Genomic DNA, 24,006 nt, shown 5'->3' on the forward strand with positions numbered 1-24,006 from the left:
AAAGTTTTCCCATGTTGAGGCAACATTTTCATCTTAGGCCTAGTGAGTCAAATTGCCTTTTTGGTTTACAGGCCTGGCACACAGTCAGAAGGAGGGCATAGGTCTAAGGAAATTAAAACCAGAAAGGGGATGTTGAACCTCAGCTATTTATATTGAGGATCTATTAATACCAAGCACCGCAGAAATAGGGAATGAGTTCTGAACCAACTCAAGCACTCGAGCAATGCAGGTTCTGGAGCAGGGTATGTAACACATGGACTAAATAACTCACCTTGCTGAGAGCACCTGGCTACCATCTCTAAACCCACTTTGGTGTTCCAGTGCGTGCAGGGTGGATGTACGTGGAGAGATGAAGGGTTACATGTAAAGAAACTTGGCTCACTTTGTTGAGCGTTGATGTTTTCCCATTGCACAGTCTCAATTTGTCTATCTGTAGGTGAGAGATAACAGTACCCATTTTGCAAAAATGTTTTGGGAATGAATTAATATGCATAGTGTGCTCTGAAGATAAAAAGAGCTACTTTGCATTTGGCTTAGATAACAAAAACCTCTGAAAGCAGTGGTTGCTTCACAGAGGCATTTTCTTTTTAAGTAATGTAGGACTTTGAGATGGCTGGTATTTGTATGCAGCGCATTTATCTAAGTTCTAATTCAACATTTTGCATGGCTGAAGTCACGCAAGCTGGTCACAAAAGCACTCGTCAGTCACATCTTCAAATTGCGCAAGATACTCCATGTTATCCACTAAAGTCTGTGGTGCTTTGCTCCAACCCAGGGATCTCTTTAAATCAAATTTGAAAGGAATGAATTAAATGGCAGGTCCATTCATTCAGGTTGAAGCAAGTTTCCCAACTGTGAATGGCATGGGTCAAACCCCACCTGATTCTACAGTAACTTCCCTCGTCTAGGGCCTGATGGTAGCATCCATATAGCCATGAAGGACAGCTGCGGCTTCATCTTAGAGCGCTAACAAGCTGTATCACTATAGAAAGAGCTACCTTGGATGGATCAGCATTGAGCCATCTGAGTTTACAGAGGTCGTCTATCTCTCATAGAGGTTTCTTATTGCTATAGCAAAGCCATTTAGTCTTGTATAGGGGGATAGAAGACGACCTGTGTGCTATAAAAACAGTAGCTCTATTTCTCCTGCGATCATAGGCCTTTCCCATCTCTGTGAGGGAAAACCAAATATTGAGCTTACATCCTCTGCATTCAGAATTTGGTCATCAAGGGAGCTCTGTACTCATGTAGCTTTCCATATTATATTCCTAATCTGAGTAAATAGCCTCAGTTTTAATACCTTAACCAATGAGACAGCATTGAATAGCAAATATCAATTTCCTTGAGAGAGGTGATCAACACTTAAAAAGATGACAGCCCTTCCCACGTGGGGAGTCCTATTAATTAATTTAAATGGGCACAACTGTCTCATTATTTATTTCCAAAGTTTGCTGGATAACTCACTCAAGGGAGATGAAAGGGCTTCTTTCCCCCACCTGATATGAAGCTTTCTTACAAATAACATTTTCTCAATCATGTGTTATTATAACAATTACTTAAATGCTTTTTTTTTCTCTAAAACCAGCCACCAAACCTTATTCCTGAAGTTAGATAACTCCAATATAATATAAGAGAATTTATAAATAATGAGTGAATTGTGTGTTTTCTAATATACTGCTCTAGTCAGGAAGGAATCATTCTTGCAAAGGTCAATATTTTTTACTGGGTTATTGAGCTTCTGCTGAGTTGCCAACTATAGTATTGAGCTTTATTTTTCTGCAAGGTTAGGACTTTCTTCTTTCATTCAGGCAATCACTCAAACCCTCCACTGAGAGTAAAGTAGTTGTGCCTGTGCCTTTAGCATACACAAATAGATGAGAGCTGGCTTTATTCCAAATACTTTTTCCCAGGATGCACATTATTATTATTATTATCTATTTTAGCTCCATTTCCCCCCTGTAGTTTGTTCTATATATAAAATCTTCCATTTATCATTCACGGGCTGCTAGAAGGTGTGGATGTCAGGCCCTTCGATATGGCCCTCTTCATAATTAGTACCTCTGTTATTATTAGTCCCATGAAATATAGGTTTCAACATTGTTCAAAAATTATGCAGTAATTTTTTGTGCTCAACCTGAGTTGCCAGTGGCCTGTCAGTGCTTTGTGGTGTTAAGAGAGTCAAACTATGGCTCCTGCTGCCTTTAGGTGTAACTGGGAGTGTTCTGCATTTCTCTAAGTGTAACTGGAAGATTTATCAAGGGAGGCATCCAGAAACAAAGGCTTGCAGTGGCAGTTCCTGTAAACTTTAGCTTTGGGATCTTTTCCATTATCATTTCCCATATTCCTACAGGAAAACTGATAGTTCGTTCGTCAAAAATTACCTCCTGCTCCAGAACAAGGGGTAATGGTGCTTCTCAAGGCAGATACTACACAAATGTTTTCTTTGGAAACAAAAGATACATTTTTTTGGAGTAGTTGTTGTTTTTTTTTTAACCCAGACTATTTCAGCGACCTTACTCATGCCATTGCCTCTCAGAGAGCTGCACAGGACCAGCTGAAGGGATGATACAGAGGAAGGGGAAGGAGCAATACGGGTTACAAGCTTCTCAAATCAAGTTCACACAAGGGGCAACCCTCTGTGAAACTGCTATTGAAAAAAATACGCTGAGGAAGAAAAGTCTGCTTCCCCCCCCCCCCTTTTTTTTTAACTCTCAGAAACTCTCATAATTTAAAATCAAAGGGGAGGATCACCCGGTATAAGAAAATTCTATCCTGAGCAGTCACAATTCTGCTAAAATGATCGTGCAACACCATTGCCAAAGGCACTTCTGCAACAAACACAGATATGGTGGGAGACCTCTCCCTGCTAGATGAGAAAAAGGAAGAAAAGAGAGAAGTACAAAGAACTTAGACAAGTAACAGCTCTTGAACTGCATTTCTGTCACCATGCACAAATCCTGTTACAATCCAAAGCACCTCGCCAGCCAAAACCAAAGCCAGCGCTCCAATAGTTCCCATGGAGTCAAACATGGCAGCAGGCTTGGAGGTGCAATCCTTCCTCCAGGCTCTTCCCTTTTCCTGGCCCATTTCTAAAAGCTGGACATTTGCTACCCACCCCTCAGAGACCCTGCGAGCCCCAGAGTTCACCGGAGGAGCTGCAGCAGCCACCTGCCTGCCCAGGTCGAGCTCCCAGACAACTGCGGGACTGGCTGCGGAGGGAGGATTTTGACTCCCTGGCTGTCAGAGCAAGGCTCCTCCACAAGGGAAAAGGATGTTTCTTAGTTTAAAAAGCAGGTATGGTACACTGTACTGTACACAGCACTCCCAAGCTAATTTTATGCTGACTTCAGCTCTTCCTTTGCTTCCACATCCCCTGAGAGTGGAGATTTGCATCTTATGAAGCGTTCTTGTACTGAGACTTTATGCAGATGTTGCAGCACTTCAGAGATTACTCAAATCTGTTGGAAACACTATACGGGGAATCAGTATTTTAGTATCTGCCTCAATCTCAGAAAACAGAGGAAGCATCTTTGCTTTAATTCCAATTGCCTTTTCCTTTAATGTTGATTTCCCTTCTCAATTTCCTGTCTGATACCTTTTAAACTTACAATTATGGCTCTTTAAGAACTGAATAAATGTAAAAGTGTAATCTAAGCCAACGCACTGCAAACTGATGTAAATAGAAGTAGACCAGACAGCATGGCATTAAATGAACAAAAATGGCCAGTTTATTCACTGGAACAGTTATGCATTACACTGTAATTTTAATTGGAACATAAAGATGTAAGAATCAGTATATTGGCTTCTTTTAATTATTTTCTTCAGCACTAGAGTGTTTTTCCCAACCATTTGACTGCATGATCATATTACACATGTACAAGCACAGACTTTATGAATCCCTCACAAGGCATTAATCTAGGATTGTCTACAAGGACAAGAAAGAGTTAACATGGGAATTACTTCAATTTTAAAAACAAATTATGCATTTTTGGAAACAAGAATTATTTAACTTTTTTGCTTTTAGCATAAAGTAGCAACAAGAAGAGTTTCCAATATTCAGTCTTTAGCAAATGAACATATATACTTTTATATTCTTCACCACCTAGAAACACTCCATCATTTAACCCCAAGAAGGCAGGACAACATAATGTCAATTCAACATAGGAGTAGCTGAGTTATTACAGCAGTAAACATACAGTATACAAATTTGTGTTTGTCACAAACTCCACCAATGTTAAAACTCTTGAAAGGAACACAGCAATCTGTATGGTTCATTAGATACAGAACATCATGCAAACAGAAACATTCAATAGATTACAAAAGTCACAAAACATCAGTTTTCTTTTTTTTTTAATTGTTTACAAAGGATCAAGTTAATTAACCCTTTAACAGTCAAACCACAGGGCTGAAAATCAATAGGGCAGTAACTAATAAAATGGACTTAATTTATCCACTGGCATAGCACACATAGCCATATCTGTGAACAGGAAGGAAAAAAAAAAAAAAGCTAGATTACTCTTATTTCTTCTTCATAGCTGATAAAATAACAACTCAGCTAGCAAGCCAGTCTACTTAAAACGTTTATCAATCGCTTGTGTTTATTGATTTCCAAAATATTTTTGAAATCAAATAACCATATACTTAATAAAAACTGTTTAACTCAGATTACTAATGCTGAGAAAAAACATACACTCTTCTCCACTCTTTCTTTTACAGCAAATCATGATAATCAAAACAAATACAGAGCTTCGTAGAAAGACATTTTTGAAACACATGGCCCTATCACCCAGAGTCTGCCCGCACATTAACTCCAGTCATGAAATATAGGATTTTTCCTTTACCTTTTATCAGTTTGTCACTTGGTTGCCATTAGATTTCATGAAGGGTATTTTCAAGAACTGCACAGGAAACAGATTAAAATCCAATAAGGATTTAAGCCATGCACCTCCAAAAGAAAGATACAGACTCTCTGTGATAGTCCTCTTACCTTTCTAGCAAGAGGAATACGCAGATCGCACAAGAAATAAGAATGTTCTAGCTTAGTTATGGATATGGGAAAGCTACACGATGTTAAGAATCTCATGCACACATTTTACATTGCATATTTAGATGCATTTGTGCCTGAAGGCGAAAGGCAATTGCTTTTTTGTTTCTTTTCCACAGGATGCTTAATTATACTAAAAAAACCCTTAATGGCTAAAAAAGTCTGAATATTGTATATTCCTTTCAGACTCACTGCACACACAGCAAAGGAAAACTGAAGAAAAGTGAAGACTGGAAATTTTAAAGAGGTAACTGTAGCAATTATCATACTTCAAAGGTAAAACTTCAGTGCCTGCCGTTCTCAATCAAACAAAGATTTCTGAAGTACAAAAGAAAGAAATTTACTGTAACCTTAGTGGATATGCATCTTCTGCCAAAGAAAGGAACAGACCTCAGAAGGGCCGATATAATCTATACCTTATGATGATGATCAATCCAGCTATAGTGGAATTGGTAGCACAACTACTGACTTTGGCATCGCGCGCTGAACGATAAGGTTGGTATCAAAATCAGGGCCCAGGCTCGTGGGTGTCATTCCCAGTGTGGTAAGGACTGGGTCTAATTTTACTAACAGCTTACTTAAGCATTTCCAACATAACTATCATGAGCAGCCTTCATACGTGAGGTCATATATCATAAGTGAGGTTATATTTCATAACATATCCTTTCTGTTCACACTTAAATATGGCAAATGGCTTAAACAAGTTCACAGTTTCTAAAATAAAAAATAAACTGAAAGTCACCTTGGCATTAAAACTTGCAGCGTTAATTACAGTTTCATTCTATGAACCCTACTGTATAGCTATGATTACATTAATTTACTGTGAAAAACATGAATGGAGAAAGCACAGAGATACCAACCTGTCAATCAGATCAATCAGAAAAAATAACACTATTGCCTCCACCTAAAAGGCAGAAACTTCTATACGATTAGCGTGAAAAATGGTAATATTCCCTCTTCTGTAAAACCTCCATTTATCTTCTGACTGATAGAAAATATATCTTCCATACTATTACATTTTACAATTTATTTATTCAACTTTTTCTCCCCTTATATTTGATTTTTTTTTTCCTATTTTTTTCCCACACATTTCCTATAAACTGGATTCCCAGAAGTGGATCATGTCACTGAAAAAGCAATATTTTTTTTTCACTACATCAGAAAACAAAACCCAAACCAGAATGCCTCAAGAACTGAACAGGCTATTCCAAATCCAAAGAAGTTTCAAGGTCATCACAGAGAACGAAAGATGCCTTTCAGATGTGAAAGTGGAAGCAGGATTTGAATTTCTTCTTTACTGTGTAGGACACATTCCAGACTTTCTGAGTATACTCAACCATTACAAAATATATGTGCTGGTTTTTCTCAATCTTTAAAAATCAGAATATGTATCAACACATCATAAATTAATTTTAAATGGGCAAAATACAGTATTTTGCAACTCTTAAAAATTCAGGCTTTTGTTTCTGGTTTTGTCTGCATGTAAATATTTCCTACAAAATCTCTCATAAAGGTGTATGTTATCAATCACTACATAATAAAGAAGAATTTATCATCTCAAGTTCAAGATATATACTTTATTTTGTACTGGTTAACTGACAAAAGTTGTCCCAGGGACCTACACAATCTTATAACTTACAATGCAATAACTACAACCATTTGTACATTTAAGTTGGTTTGTTTCTAGTTCTCTTACATTTCCAACACTTAAGTTTTATTATATATAAAAAAATGTAAATTGAAAACTTCGAAACGAAGAAGTTAAAGCTTAAGAGAATAAAAAATTTAATAAACCCACTTATTTCTATAAAACAGGGCCACAATTTCTATACCATTGGATGCTGTTTCATAACTCTTGATCCACATGGACATACCAGTACAACGTTTCTATTTCTCAAAGCTGATCTGCAAATCACGACTGGAAACAAATACATTTCTAAACAACTGTTCCGATAAAACATTTTTTCCAATAAATTCATATCTGTATAGAAAGGAAATATATTTCACTGAATTTCTGTTTAATTTAACTTAAATTTGGGGAAAATGCATCTGATTTGGATATGAAAATAGGAAAAAACTATTCCAAGTGCAGCCTGCAGTCACTGTATTCAAAGTGCAATACAAATTCTTTTTCTTCTTAACAATATACAGTAGCTGTCTTTGTTGGACACAGACATGGCCACTGTACAATATTCATACACCAGTCTGACAAGGTCAGGAATTCTGAGATGCTTGTTGAAGGCAGCATTTGCCTCAGACAAAATGTTGGGGTTTTAAAAGTAAAAATCAAAATAGCAGCTAATCTCAGTGTCAGACATTGTGATAGAGTTGAACAGGGTTTCACTTGACTTTTCTATGACAAGACAACAGGTAGGTTAAGTATGATACTGAATAGTGATGTAAATGTATACAAGACGACTCATGCGAACCGCATGGAAACCGAAGTCGAAACACTGCCGAGTGTCATCTGTTTGATCTGATCAGAACTGGATATCAGTTTATTCCCATTTTCTCCACCTCTGACTCTGAATGTTTTGTTACAATAGCTCAGCTGCTTTGCCAAGGTTACATGACATACGTTGTTGATGACATAGAGTATTTGTATTTACAGCACCTTCGTTACTGGTACTACGGTAATAATGATTTGTTAGGCACACTGAGTGGTCACCGATTCTTTCCTCTGCTGATGTTTTGTGTGTCGTAACATTTGGTAAGCACGGTTACTAACAGAAGACTGACTTCATTTTCTCAGATTCAGGCAGAATATGAAAGAATTATTCCAACCACACCTGCAGCAATTTTTTTTCCCCAGCTGGTCTGTACCTTAGGCTGTACTGTGTTTCCCGCTTGTAGGTCATACATACGCTGCAGAGAAGGAATAAAGACATGTGGTAGTATCTAAGCCTTTCTTCTGTAAATAAATTAAGGCCACCTGACAAAGCAAGGAGTCTGCTAGTTACCAACAAGTAGGCAGGTAGGCAGTACTGCAGACTTTTTTTCTAGCTGATGACCAGACGGGAAGCCCATAGATGCTGAACCATGACCCCATACTTAGCCACTTGCCCTGCTGTCAGGTACTGTGCAAAATAAATTCCTCTATCCTTGATTTTGTTCTGAAACTCACTACGTTTTAAGAAAAAGCCCAGACTTACTCAGCTTTTACAGGAAAGAATCTTTAACTAGGAACACTGTGCACTGTTGCGATAGAGTCTGTGTAGCGTAGATCACCTGAGTATTTGTCATAAACTGACATGAGCTAAGGTTCTGTGTCTGTTGATTTTTGGCAAGGAAAAAATGCACTACAGTAAAGTCCTACTAACTTTGATCCACACCATTAACCCTACCTCCATGAGTTCTTTCACCACAGAATACTTCACATGAGTTACATACAACTTCGCCATTCATACTAGCCTTTCACGGTAAGGCCTCGAGCTAGTATCCTGAATATGGGAGCAGGAGGAAAGAATGTTTTTAATTAGCACACAGCATTTTACTTGTTTTAGATTTTCTTTCTCAGATACCAAATAGAAAGTAACCTCAAAAAACAGCACCAATTCATCTACTTGTCTGAAATGCAAAATTATAATTACAATGCAAGCAAACAACTGAAAACAAATCAATACATCATCCTTTCATCTCCTTCTTAGGCTTAATAATTATCTTTCAGTGAAGAGCTACAACAAAACCAGAAGCTAGTGTAATAGGAATCAAAAAAACAAGTGCATAAACAATATCAGTGCAGCAGCAAAATATACAGTCATGTTAACATTCCAATTCAACCCATTTCCAACATTTTTGTGCAATAAAAATTGGCCATATACTGGCCAAATGCAACAAGCCTCTTTTTAATACTAACACAGTCATTCTTCACTTAAGCTATTTCTGCTTGTTTTTTAAAAATAAAATCAATTAAATACAACTCTCTCTCTCTCAAAAAAAAAAAAAAAAAGACTGTATTTTCTAAACACAAAATTCTGGTCCAAATAAAGTAAGAAATAAATATCACACCCTTAATGACAAAAGGAAAATTGAACTGGTTCCTATGGCTGAACTTAGAGGATGTGAGGGTAGGATTTTTGTAACATACTTTTTTTAATATTGGCTTAAGTCTCTCATTATTTTGGAGGTAAAGCCAAGCAGCTGGGAGGAACATTTTTGTCAGGATGTTAAATTTCACTACACTTTAGTTGTGATAGCAAAGTTTGAATACAATCAGAGGAACCATAAAAAGTCTTCTTGATAGGTTGGGCTCTGTGCTTTGTGTTGTTCTTCTCAACCTTCCCTCAGTCGCCAGAGCAGGGGATATGAATCCAGACTTGTCAATGCAGCAACAAGGCAGGATTGTCTACCGGCTTGCTGGGAACAACCCCAACCTTTGTTGCATGAACTCCACTCTGTTTGCATTTTCTCTTACGTTGCATATGAAGATTAGGGGTAAGGAGGAGGCTTAGAGAGACAGTTGAGAGGGGCACACTGAGAGCTGGAATGTGGCTGCTCTTCTGGAAGAGCATTAGGACTGAAAATTAAAAAGAAAAGAGAAAGAGTGCTTAAAATACATGGCAAAGTTTTTACATGCACGTAAATCGTACAGGGCTGGAAACAAACTGTAAAAGGGGATGAATCCTCATCTCTAAACCTGTATCCTCAGATCCACAGTATACATAAAGAAAATCCTCAGCGCGCACACATTTGGTGACACCTGGATGCACACATGAAGTAGCACAGATATCCTGCTTGCCAGTTCATCTACACAATTGCTATTTACATGCTCTGATGAAAAATGCCGTGTGGAAAAATGAATGCATGTGCAAACGGGGGAGCAAATTTGAATGACAAAACACAGGTGTCATCTTTCTGTGAGCATTAAAGATTTTCTATATGCAACTGATGAGTTGTTCGAAATGGAGGATGGTGCCAGTCTGGAAAGCGGGTTTCGTCACTTTGTGAAAATGTGATCTCTTACTGACTGTGACCTATTTACTAGTACATTCACACAAATACAGTGTAACCTTCCTCGTCAGGCAACATAAGCATTACATATTTTGTAATCAACACTTCCAAAGGGGGGTGTGTGTGTGTGTGTGTGTGTTTTGTTCTCCTTTGGTTTTGCGCTGTTTGAATCCTCCTCAATTCTGTCGTATACTTTTGTCATTTGACTGTTTTTCACATACAATTTGTCTGATAACAGCATTCACTCCTTAAGCCTCTAAATGTGCATTTATAGCGTACACTGTCATATAGTGCAGAGGTCTGAACCAGCTCCCAGCAAACCCGGTGGGGCTGGAGGAGCAGCCTCACAGTGGCAGCACAAAGATAAGGGGCAGCTAACGCAAACTTGGTACCCCGCTTCTTGGTGTGGAGTTCCAGGGTGCTCCTGCTAGAAAAGCTTCGGATAATCAGGTTTGCTCATTTAAAGGCAGCTCAGCAGCCTATGCTACACTGCCGTAGGTAATGTGGACACAGCTTAAGTGAGTCCTGTATGATTTCTCAGCCTTGACCTGTCCTGTTTTAAAAGGGTGAACTTAGCTCATCTTGCCAATGTCAAGCTAAGTGACAGCCATTAAACTTTCAAGGAAAGCATGTGGCAAAACAGGATACCAAACTAGAATGAAAGTAAACGCAATTTATAAAAAAACACCCCAAAAGCCAGTTCTTTAATGTGTGTGGGAAGAGGTTTTTTCCTAATGTTTCAGATGTTCTACAGTCTTGAAGTTAGTCCAAGCTCAACAGTGTGATGTATGACGAAGCACAATCATTTGTCCCTGCCTTCAAGAAAATTTGCCTTTTTCATTCTCCTTTAGAAACTGTGCTGTTACATATTATCTCTGCAGCACAGACTATTGGAGTGTTGGCTGAAGGAATGCAATTAGCCTATTGCTGAAAATGAATCAATTTGAAATGCCAGAGGTATTTGAAAATCTGCCCCTGAAAATGTAGTTCCACATATAGCATTTACTTAGGAAAACAAAGAAATGACATTGCGCTTACTTGAAGCCAGAAACAAATGTGCACCATCATGATTAAGAAAGTAGATGGTAACGTTCGCATTTTCAAATCAGAGAAGTCTAGGAGACTATGACCACAAATCCACAGGTATGACAATTCAGCAGGAGCTACAGTCTGTGCACCTCTGGGCTTATTTGTAGATCATAGACTTGTATGTCTTAAGTCAGATTCTGTTTCACATTAATGCTCCTGAAGATGAGTTTCCTGATTGCAAAATGGCTGGTGAGAGCAGGTTGTAGAAGCTCAGGACCTCACAAGGTTTGTTTTGTGCTCAGCTGCCCGAGTAGGTCAGTCCCAAACTGTTTAGTGTTACAGACTATGACTCCTCAGCTTACACATAGATTTAGTCTAACCCTAAGCACCTAGACATAAATATTTAATCATCTAAAATATTTTCTTGAAGCTTAGTGGGTGAACTTGTTTAATCAAACACTCTGAGAAGACACCAAACCCATCTTCTCTAAGTAATTCTTTCCATGGCTGTAACTATCCTTTTCTTCTGCCATATTCTGCCACATACAGATGAAGACACAGCGTCTAAAGAAGGATCTGAGTGATATCTTTGCCTACTCCACTCAAATGAGTCTGCATCAGGAGTGACTGCAGATGGACCCAAAAGATCTCCATTTACTCTCAAACTTTTCCACTCATCAAGAGCCAGCTCCTGGCTTCAGCACCTCCTGTTTTCAAGACCGGCTTAGGAGAAGCACTAGTCTTAAGTCCTTCAGAGAAATAAATGTGAATGAGAAATTTAACATCACATTTGGGGAAGACAAACAAGGAGGTGGTCGTGTTACTGTACAAAGACTGCCTTACTTTCCTCCCTTGCTATGCCGTTTCTTTTTTCGAAGGACTTCTGTAACTATCAGAAAGGAACAGAAACTCGACAGACATTTTCCTTGCTCATTAGCAGAGAGGCATTTGTCTTTTGGGGCTTCCTTCCCAGCTTTAAAAATAAGCAGCACAAGATACTCATGCTCTGAGGGAGAGGACTGTGAGGAAAGGGCCTCTCTGAGACACGTAAGAGTCTCCTCTACACAAATATGCACAACCATAATAATGTTTTGGCATGACCTTCAGTACAAAGTCAGCCCTGACTGCAAATACTGTAATACAAACTATCCCAGACTATGCTCAGATTAGAAAGCACTGTGTGTAGAATTCTATTCGTTTTCTCTTCATAGTAATTCTGCATTTCTTCCCACTTTGAAATATAAGCACATTTCTATGCACAGAAGAAATGTAAAACTTTGTCTCACCATTCCCCATTCAACCAATTATAAATATTAGGGGCATTAGGAAGAGAAAAAAATTTACAAGATCATCAGGCACCTTTGTAGCAACATATATACACCCATCACTTGCAGTCCCAGTAGATTTGAATCTTTTCCTAAAATGCTACTGTTATACCATCCTCTCTTCAGAAACACAATACATCCAGTTCATTAATGCAGATTACTGTAGCAGTATATAAACAACAATTACATCAGAATTAGCAAGTGACACATGGCATTCAGTGTGCTTTTTATGGCAGTATAAGCGATCGTGGCAGCAGGTCCTGGAGCTGAGCTGTCAGGCACATAGACAGTCACGGGCAGTAGAGGATGGCAGGTGAGATTAATAACACAAAGAAATAGAGAGACAGGGAAGAACCTGAAGCTGTTGAGTATTAACTGAGAATAAGGAAGAACATTGTTACATTCCCCCTATGGGATATGTGCAGCTTTTAAAACATTTGATTTTAGCAGACATTTTTGTAAACCTCTCCTTAAAGGCCAGGATCATTTAGGGATCTATTCATTCAGTTAATGAATGAAGTCTGTGTCATTTTTTGTGTTAGTATTATTGTCTGTTTTTAAGCAGCTCTTCTTTTCCCCAGCACTCAAAATGCTAATCATGTATTTCTAAAATCAGTTGGAAAATAGCATGCAAAGCCCTTCAGTGTCAGTAAGTACTCTGTTCTCTTAAAGATGCCATTCGCATGCAATATTGTCTGGCACTGATTGTAACTTTAACAAGTCCGCAATGGAAAATATAAACAGACCAGTGATATTTTCAGAATACAACCATTTTGCATTCAGTAATATTTTACCTTACTTTAAATTTAATTTCCTATTTTATATGAAATAAAAGCATTATTTCTTACTAAAAATTAATATTAATTTCATTTGCAGTATCAGGTTTTGGGGGGTTTGTTTTTTGTTTTAATTAACAGATAACTTTGGTCTAGAGTTTGGCCTCTGATAACAAAAATGAGGTTTTCACTGCATTCAGCAGAAACCTGAATACGTTCCAGAGACAGACACACTCTTTTTAATATTGGATGATGGCAGTATTTTAGTCTTGTCCAATATAGTCCATCAGACAGGTAGCTACAGATGCTAGGAATGGTGAACATCACCCAGTAATTTTCAGGGTAGGCCTAGATTTGGTTGCTTGCCCCACACTCCTGGACCTAGAAATTAAGGTGATGCATGGAAGGTAGAGCAAGACATTCATGCATCGTTGCATCAGCTTACTTAAAAAAAATCTCTTTAGAAAAGTTTCTTAAGATTCTTAAGATTCTCCAAATCAGGTTCCAGCTGAAATACGCAGAATTAAGCAAAGAGATAGAGAGATGTATAGCTAAATAAATTGACTAGAGGTGTCCCAGAGTTTCATTTGGCTTGAATCTGTTCATAGCTTATCCAGTGAGATTCACCAAAGCCTATCCACTGGAATCACAATTACTAGAAAACTCAGAGTTACACAAGTCCCAGTTAAGATTCAGTATAGATAATGGATGAGGGAAAACTCTGTATTTGATGTTGAAGTTCAGGGAGAATCTATCTGTGGTATGGTCAGGCATATTAACTTGTTTGAACATGATTAGGCATATTGCAGGATGCGGAAAACATCTGCGTGAATTGTAAGTCTTAACAAGCTATTGTTTAATCCGGGGTGAAATGCTACTGAGAGGTCACATTACTGCAAGATAAACAAGCATACCTCACTCTCAAAATGGGTGACTTGAGGGCTGGGCAGAGCTTTAATCTGCCTCATTTGGCATGACCATTTGACTGAAAGCATATGTGCCATACCGGGAGGGACACTCAGAGGATGAGGAAGGGCAATACAAGCTCCTGTCTTCCTCCTTTGCTGGATTTAGAAAATCTGAACCTCAGTAAGTCTACCTGGTTCTTTAAATGCCTTCAAATTTTACTCCAGATTTCAACTACTCTATTTAAAGCACTCAGCAACTTATGCCATCATGCTGACTTGCGTTAAATCTGTAGTTACACTTCACTGCTTTATGAGGCTGTGCAGCTATTCGGCTGAGACAAGCCAGGTAACTGTTAATATATCAAAAATAGTGTGTTGTTTTCACTTTACCAGAAGGGTATCAATCTAGTGGTAAAAGCCCATAGTAATTTGAAATTCAATAGTTTAGCTAAGTATACAGCTGTGTGTTGTTTGTGGGATGACTGATCTGACTTTTTCAAAATGTTAACCATATTTTTAATTATTATTGTTTTCCATATACCATGGTTTTGATTTGGAAACACGGCAAGAAAGGCCTCTTGAACAATACTTCCAGTTCTGGTTGTAGCTAATGAGGTCTTCCTAACTGAGGAAGAATTTGGGGATAAAACAGAAAAGCCTGAGACATTCCTTTGGACCTTATCCCTTTCTGTGGGTTTGTTAGCAGAACAAGATAACGCTTGCAGACAAATGTATAGCAGGACTAGATCAGTTAGGTCTTCCATTCTGGTAAGAATGTTTGAAATAGCAGGAGCAATTGTTTGTTAGCATTTAGAGAAGGATGATATTAGAGTATATTCTCCACCAGGAGAGTTGTTCTGGAGGGAACAGAATAGGCTTTGGTTTTGTGATGGTAAATTAAATAGGGTTAAAATAAGACTTGTTGGCGTTAAACTTCCATGTATTCAAAGCACCTAATGATATTCTCAAATTGTTGTAACATCTAAAATACAGCAGAAACCACTTGACAGGGATTTTAAGGATTTTAAATGGAATTAGTAACTTTTTTTTTCAGTGCTGTAAAACTCCAAACTGCAAACCAGTAATTGGCACTTATCAGTTATAATGAGCTTTCACCAGCTTCTCAGGAAAAATTTTGTAATACCCTGTCATGGTTTAACCCCAGCCAGCCACTAAGTACCACGCAGCCGCTCACTGTATAGGCAATAAAAGAAAGGCACAAATGAAGCAGCTGCTCCAAGGCCACTGAGAGATCCCCTGTGACTCACAGAACTAGTACTCAGCAATGCCTGATGTGCAGTCTGAAAGCTGTAGCACACCCATTCCCCCGTGGGCATCACTGCAGACTTACACACACGTGAAGTTCAGCGCCGGGCGGGGAATAAATTCATTGTATGTAGGGCTATAGATCAACTTGGTCACTACAGATCAGGCTAACGTCTAAAAATAATGTAACCTATTTCAAACGAGAGTATAGGCATAAGTGGATATATGCACAGAATATACCGTGAACAGATAAAGAAAAGCATGGTAATCTCTTTTTGCTTTGGTTTGCCTTTGTGCCTTGATTAAGTCAACCATCTCAGAAGCGTGATTTAGCCTTTGCACCACCTACAAGCAAGGACACTGGGACTTTGCTTTTAACAACAAGATTAAGAACTGACTGTGGTGAGTCCAAGTTTCCAGGTCAGGGAGAGCTTTCTGCTAAAATCTCACAAATGCCTTTAAAATACCACCTTACAAAGAGAAGCCTACATCTACCCCTAAAATTAATAAAAGTCCCCCATTTACGTAAATTTATCTAGCAACAAATTAAAACCATTACTATCTTGGCATCGTTAAGAAACTGCATCAAAAGACCAAATGAGGACTGCAAGATCCAACTTGGCATTATTTTCCATTTTTTTGCACAGATATAAGTGTGTGAATGCTGTGATTCATGTTTGCACTGTCACTGCAGAAATTATCACTGTTCCTCAAGCTGTTAAAAGTTTGCTGTTAGTGAAAAAGTGTAGGGAAGAGCTTTTGTATAAGGAAGAGGAGAGGAGTTGCAGACGTGCATGCAGCTATGTGCAAAGAGAAGAGAGTTAGTTAAGTTTACCTGACAGTCTGGCAATCTGGCCCCCTGGCTAGTTGTGAGCCGTGTGGCGGTATGGAGGCAGCAGGCTGCTGACAATCTACAAGAAACTGATAAATTAGACATATATACAGAGAGATTACAGAGCAAGGGGTTAGTAACAGTAGTACACAGGCTATGCATCTGATGGAGAGATTTAGTGAGGAATGTGTTCTTGATTCCTTATCTGACAGAAACACCTTTTTTTCTGATAGTAATAACATTAGTTGTTGCCTTTTTTTTTTCTTTTCAGAAGCAGCAGTGGAGACATTTTTCTGTTTGTCTTCCCTTAGCATTGGCAAATTTTTGTTTAAACAGACAACAATAATGGGCTGTATCCAGGTTCTGGTTTAAACCTTGTACTTCTCATTCTTCTGCTGGTGATGAAGTTGTTTTGCTTACATCTAATATAAAAAGTGTCAATAAAGCTACTCAAAATTTCTCCAGAGAACTTACACCCATATAACAACAATTACAGATGTCATGTTATTACGGCCTTTGAAAAAAAGCTTGCAAGAAAGTCTTTGCAACTTCTGAATAGTGCTTGTGAGATTGTTTTTGGCAGGGAAAAGGGAGGACTTGATACAGTTGTTTTTCACTGTTCTGTGTAGATTATTTTATCAGTTCTCTGCCAAAGCATTTTCCACATTAATCACTTGCAAAGCTGTATTCTAGTTCTTAAATTACTAAATAACAGTAAACCCAAATAATCCTTTGTTGCTACATTTTTACTGCAACATTTGGAATATGAAGACAGCTTTAAACTCAATAATATTTATGGGACTTTATGAAAGTAGTTGAACAAGACAAGCCTGCTTTCTATCTCACTAGCTTCTACCAAGATTTCTAGATCTCAAGATTTGCTCATTTTCCCCACAGCAGTCTGACCTTTCATTCCACTGCCTGTGTGATTCAGATTGTCAGACAATAGAGTCATCAGGGTCCTTTTGAACATTAAAATCTATGGGTGAAATTCTGACCATCTGGAAAACTACTGGAGATCACTTTGTCTCCAGCAGGGTTTGCAGACCTATCATCCTCTCTGACTGCTTCAACCCGATTCTCAACCTGACTCTTCAATGGAAAGGAGATACTTTCCCCTGAACCTTAAAAATGAGAGAACTGGACTTCGCATCCTTGTAAAGAATTTGATTCTGGGTTTTTTTCAGTTGGTTGCTACTTAAAGCTCAACACCAGTAATCATTTCTCTTTACAATGTAGATGTTTTCCAAAACCCACTTCTATTCTTTCTTTATCTCAATCAAGTGGAAGAACGCACAAGTAATTTGCTGTCAAGAGTCTTGAGATGACATCAGGTACAATGCAGAGCAACACACCTTCCTAGCAACACTGAGCATCATATCCACTACCGTAACATTTCCCTGTCATACAGGCCCAGAGCGATTCTTCCTATTTCCTATGAAGATCTGTGCTGACCTCCAGTGGGTGGAAACAAGTGTACCCAAATCACTAGTTTCTTCTGGCTTCAGCCAAGGGAGGGGTTTGGACCTATTTTCAAGTGCAGAGGTATCTACATCAGAAAAAAAATATGCACAGCCAGTGCTGGCACTATTGTGTCAGGAAGCAGAAATGGAATGAGAAAGGCTACCGTGCCATTCTCTCATTTACCAGGATAGTCACTACAGTCCTCGGCACGTCTTTTAGCAGAGAAGTGCAAGAGTCTGCAATATATATGAGCCATGAATAGAAGGGTCTGTCATTTCTGCACAAAGCTAAATTAAAAGAAAAGGTGTCGGGGAGGGACAGACAGAGCAGGCTAACTGCAGACGGAAAATAATTGTAAAAAAAAAAAAAAAAAAAGTAATGTCTTATGCTAAATAAACTAGTTTGCAGAAGTCCAAAGCAAAGTCATTGCTGACAGCTTATAGAAGGTAGTCAGTGAAAAAAGGAATACAGAACAGAATGCTGTGTGATGAAAAGGTGCGGACAGGTTTCATAAATACAGAAGAAATTGTTCTGACAGGCTTTACCAGAACAACGCAAATGCCCGATTTATGATCCTACTCTAATATCTCAAACATCCTGCAAACATTCTATGATGCCTCTTCATCTACTAGATTTGGCAGAATGCGTGAATAGAGCACCAGATTCTGCAAGCATTACGCAAGCTGGATAATAACTATTTGATGTGAGGAAAATCCCTCGATTTCGTATGAAACAGTTCTACCTCGCATCACACAATTTGGCTCACGTATCAGCATGAAATCTAGTGATCCACGTGACTTAAAATGGCTGAATTGTCCTCCTACGTCCTCCAGAAGAGAAGTTTTTGATTATGCTATGAAAGAGCTAAGCAGAATGCATATGGCTTACATATATGCATTTCAAATTCAAAGAAGCTTTTATCTACTTCTGTCGAAGTAGCTGTGCCAGAGCTAACTTTATTCCTTCTATATTCAATCCTTTTAAGTATTTTGGGGGGTTTATAACGCTAGTCTCTAACGTCATGACAATCATAAAATGACTTCTTGTTACGTTGTGTTTAAAGGTGAACTAGCAGACAACATTCAGTCCTTCCTTTCTACTAAGGAACTCCTGCCTCTGCCAAGTAAATTTATCTTTCTGAAACACTCTGCTGAAGGTTAAAAGTTTCAAAGATGTCTTTACTGATTCTGTGGTCAATGTCACATACCATAATGACAAGGTGAGAAAGACATGCTGTCTTTTAGTAAAAAATAAAAATAAATAGCAAATTTACATTGGAAGAACCCTGTTCCAAGTATTTTTCAAATCTCAGGGAGTGTCAGTCAAGCTACAGAGTGAAAGGACAGTTAGTCATTTGTGTAGAAGACACTTGGGAAACAGACACAGATCAGACTTTTTGGTATGTCTTCCGAGACCATGACCAACAAAATGATTAATAAAGTTATTAAATACAAACTATCTTATTTCTCCATCATCTCCACTTGCTGTGAGAAAATAAACTACTGGGAGCCAGGGGTAGGGGTGGATGCTGGCTGATCTCTTCAGAGTCCTTTCATGATTCTGTGAACCTATAACCAAGAAATCAAGTTCAGTGACCATTTCAACCACAAAGGGCAAAGAGGAGCTATTGTGCACAAAAATTCATATGCCAGTTTTCACTGAATTCAGCAGGACTTGAGTCTGTACAGAGTCCTGTGGCAGTATCACCACTGCATCTGTTGCAGCTTTGAGGCTTGACTCATGCTATATGTTAGGCCTATTCCAATTTTCCAGCTCTTAATATTTAAGCCATTCACTAGCAACGGTGGTATAAATGGCTCAGAGATTTCCCCTCTCACAGATTAGCCAGTGCTGGTTTTCCTTTGGAAACTAATGCCTAGTCCTAATCAGGCTAATCAGCTCCTGATGCAAGAGCATTAAAAATACCAAGATCAGAGAAGCTATGTCTGCTCATATGAGGACTAAATGTGCTGCTATAAATTATCTGCTGAGAGCAAATCTCACCAAAAAAAAAAAAAAAGTATTTTCCTGTGCTTCCCTTTGGCTCAGCCACAGAAACAAAGCATTTCCCTCATGTCACAAGGTGTGCTCTGCCCCCCAGTCTGTGAACTGGGTGACTCCAATCAACACAGGCCTGCTTAACTGGGTTATTAGTGTCTGAGAGATGGGCATGCCTTCTGTTGACATCAGCAATGTCCTCAGTGAAAAACCTATGTGCAAGCATTTTCAGTCCCACCTGCTCAGGGCCCAGCATACTGCAATGGAACATTTCAGCACATTTTGACACTCAGTAAACTACTAATCTCTACACAGTGCTGTCAAAGACAGAGACTAGTAAGAATCCCAAGATAAGCACTGGGGGGGTGCTGTAAATGAGTAACTGATATATAACCTACTTTTAACTGCATCTAGTTCAGTTAATCAATGGAGAGCTTTTTTCCCTTTTATCTGAAAGGGTAAAATTGAGTGTCAAACAACAAACCAATCCAACATTTTTTTACAGGTACTGTTACGTATTTGGTATTTCTGATATGAAAAACATGGGGGAAAATCTGTTCTTGATAAAAGAAAAGCTGTCAAGAAACTCTTACGACAAATTGTGAGACTGAGGCTTTTTCAGTCTGTTAAAACAAACTCTCCTTAGCACCCTGTTGACCACTCCAGGCCAACAGAAAGTCCTTCTTTCCTAGCTAAAATTTTTCAAGTGATATCGCTTTGTGTCATGCTACCCAACATCAACTGAACTTGCTCCATAAAGTTGGAGGAATTTGGTAACATGTCTACAAAGGTATTATTGACAATTTACTTGAAGAGAAGCTGTCTCCATTTATATGGTAGTGAATTGTTTTCTTCCCCAAGAGATCAATCTATTGGGAAAGAATGAAAGGTTAATAGCATGAGTCAAAAGTATTGGGCAAAGAACAAATCAGTAGTCTTGTGCAGAGGCAGAAACGTTGCATCACACAGGAAGTCCTACAAAGACAATAAATCAATCCTCTCTACTCAAAGGTGGGGAACGAGGAAAACTTCCAAACCCAAAAGACAAATGCGAGATGTCAAGAAGAACGGGGCAGAGGGTACTAAAACACCTGCCCACCTTGCTGAGTTGAGATTTGTAGAGATGCTTTCACATTGTAATCTGACAGGATAACGAGAGTTCCAAAACTGTTTATATCCAGGGCTGATGGGGATATTATACTATTATTTGACTAGCTGGTTTCACTTATAATTTATCTCTGTTTTTCTAATGGATGCCAAGAAAACTTTGACCTTCCTTAAGGCCAAGAGGAACTTTAAGTGGTAATAGTTATTACGAAGAACAGCTGGTGAGAAGACAGCCGTGGCTTACCTTTGGAAAAAAGCATGAACAATGGTACAGGTCAAAGATTAGAAGAGTCTCTCCCTTCTCCTGCTTCCAGGGTCAGCTTGGGTCTGGAAATGACACAGTTACCTTTGCCCTAGGCAAAGCCAGCTGCAAACCGGGTGCAGCTCTGTGTTTCTGTGGGCTGTCCCTGGAAGGAGAGGACTACAGTGGAGCAACCACATGGGTTCCACGCGGAGCCTGGCCGGCCTTACTAATCCCAGCCTTCTCAGAGCAGGACTGACTCAGGTTGTCCTGGCCTGGGAGCAAAACGAGCAGCGCAGGGGGACTGAGCCATGGTCCAGAGCCATCGTACAGCTCCGTGAGAGCCAGCCCCGCTCTAGCACAGCTAGCGCACAGGCAGCCTAATAAACTTCACCAGGCGCAAGTTAGCTGGTGCGTGGACATTTTTTCCAGTACCCATTCCCTGGGTTTTCCCCTGTCTGAATTTCACCTCTGTTCCCATTAAACTGAATAATGGATTGTTGACTGGAGATAGACAAAGTTATCAGCCAAGTATCAGTTTTGGCTTACTTCATGGTAAAGCTGATTTAATATGAAACTCCTATGTCAAGTCTTGCAAACATCCAGGTAACTCATATCTTAAGCTTAATATTCAGAGAAACTTGGTGTCTTAGATTATTGTTGGTTGGAGAAGTTTCAACAACAATGAATTTTTCCACTACTTATTTCTTAGTCTTTTCAAAACTTATTTGAAGAATAAAGGTTAAGAGATAGGAGCATGCTACTGAAGCCTCATTTGCACACAGAGCTGGAGGCATCAGCAATATCTACATATTGCACTAGGATGCAATAAGCCAGCAGTAGGGTGCATTTAAAGTCCTCATCTCCTGTCATCTCCACGGTCCAAAAAACTCCATTTCACAACATGTCCATTCTTTTTCTTGCAATGGTGGCCTGGGAATGTCCCACTGTTCCTACACTCCCAAGCTCCTGACACAGGCCACCTCCCGCTCCTCCTCCTCTCAGCTCTTTACCTTCAGAACAAGGTCAGACAGAGTAAACACAACAGAGAGCCTTCTGTTAAATGCTTCTTGTGAATAAGAGCCGGTGATCGAGCTTATTGGAACAGGTAGGGGATTTAATTACCATTTTCTTATCGCATTTAGAGAAATGCTATCTGTCTTGGCAATTTCCACAAACCAACTCATGAAGCATCACTAACAACTTCATGCACTACCTGACACATAACACAGACAGACATGGTTTAGTAGGTCACTGATTCAGTGGTTTTCCAGAACATGTCAGGTTTCTTTGCTATGTTCTAGCAAGTTCTTTCATCTATACAACAGCTACACTATACGGAGTATTTTTCCCCCTTATTTCCTTATTCTGCATGACTTGATTTCTACTTTCTTTTGGACTTGAATTACCCCCAACCTAGAGAGCTGTTCCCCCATCACTCCATGCTCTTCAGTGGTAATGTGACTGCTAGCCCAAAGTGTAGTGATGAAGCTATATCCCAGACTTGCCCTTTACTGTAGCTCATATTAAGAATAATTTAAAAAAAAAAAAAAAAACCAAACAAAAAACCTAGTCATTAACAAAATCAGTGAAATGCATTTTTCTCCAGGTACAGACTAAGAACATTAAGAGGTTTCTTGTCAGGTCTGTAGGCTTTTTCACACTTTCTATATCGTGATGTGTTCAAGTTATTTCTCAAATGGTTTCTGTGAATGCTTTAAATAATTCCTCATTAAATCTACTGAGAAGCTAAATAATGGGTTAGTAAAGTAGCAGAAATGGAAATGGTAGAAGCTGAAAATATATATTCCTTTCTTTTATATACAGTTCATAAAAAGCACATTTAGAAAGGTCTGATAATTGATGAGATACTCACTAAAAGACACATACATTTTAAACATTTCAAAAGAAGAAAAGAAAGGTCTTAAAAATACAGAAATCATCACACTTCTGTTTTGTTGGTTACCCATCTTTCATGGAAATGTAAGTGTCTAGGGTCCATTTCAGATAGCCACAAATACATCCAAACAAAAATACTTGCACTATTTTACGGGTAAAGAAGGGCCTGATCCAAAAGTCAAAGTCAGTGGGAACAATAACTTTAGTAGGCTTTGGAAGAAACAACATCAAGGTACAACTATAAGGTTTCATAGCCCTAAAAAATGCAGACAGGGAGATACTTACAATCAGGGATACTAGTCTTGATTAAAGAATTGCTGGTGAGCTTACTCCATACATCACAACATTCCAAGGAACTGCTCTATTAGAGAGCTAAAATATCAGCATGTCTAATTTAAACAGAGACTCACTTCAGCTTTGCCTATTTTATGAGATGAGAAGCACAATATTGAATATTCCTGTATATTTCATGGTGAAAATCAATTAGTCATGAACCCACATTAAACCTTGTCATAAAAGAAGATAGAGATGGATGGCTTTTATTACCAACATTGTCAAGATATTTCAATAGCTGGTTTAGTTAATTGATAAGACTGGATTCCAAAGCCCAAAATTTTCATAGAAAGCAACAAGTATCTGGTAACACGTCACAAAGATATGATGTGTCACCTGCATACCTGTTTAGTTAGAAACAACCAGAAGTCTAATAAGATTTTACTGGAGAACTTCAACAAATGATGCTAGTATTAACCATTCCATCCAGCAATGATGTCATAACTTAGATACAGAGAGAAAAATGTCAATAACTTTTTAATTAAAATATACAACAGTAAGGCATGGATTTCACTGCAATTTTTGTTTGTTTTGTTTTTTAAATGTTTTAACAAACAGATTGGGACTTCTATTAAAAATGGGTTTTATTTCGGAACTGTTTTCTTTATATAGTGAAAAATACAAATAGAATTTAAATGAAGCTTGTAGAACTGCAGTGAATTCATGCCATAATAGCTAAATTATATCGAAGTAGCTAAATTATATTGATCAGCATGAAATGTATGGGTTTGGTCTCATCAGTGGTAACTGGAAAGCTAAATGCAAGAGAGGAAAAGCATAGAGCAAAAAGGTCCTATTCACAGTGGCACCAAGAGGTAAAAGTACATTTAGCCA

At 38.6% G+C, this 24,006-nt stretch overlaps 1 protein-coding gene across 5 annotated transcripts in view; it reads right to left on the minus strand.

The window, feature by feature from the left end:
• Positions 1 to 3,726: 3,726 nt before the first annotated feature.
• The window catches only part of BICD1 (BICD cargo adaptor 1), a 182,017-nt gene continuing 161,737 nt past the window's right edge, over positions 3,727 to 24,006 (minus strand). The window contains exons 9-10 of one of the 5 annotated variants that reach the window (XM_075050944.1): positions 16,134 to 16,211; positions 9,343 to 9,560 (exon numbers count right to left, since the gene is read on the minus strand). In XM_075050944.1, coding sequence (XP_074907045.1) covers positions 9,473 to 9,560; positions 16,134 to 16,211 — 166 coding nt within the window. In that variant the 3' untranslated portion in view covers positions 9,343 to 9,472. Of the gene's footprint in view, positions 9,561 to 16,133; positions 16,212 to 23,180; positions 23,261 to 24,006 lie in introns of those variants that run through there. The other 4 variants (XM_075050939.1, XM_075050940.1, XM_075050943.1 and 1 more) reach the window with 4 other exon arrangements.

This window comes from Buteo buteo, chromosome 19 (assembly GCF_964188355.1).
Source record: "Buteo buteo chromosome 19, bButBut1.hap1.1, whole genome shotgun sequence".
Taxonomy (NCBI): domain Eukaryota; kingdom Metazoa; phylum Chordata; class Aves; order Accipitriformes; family Accipitridae; genus Buteo; species Buteo buteo.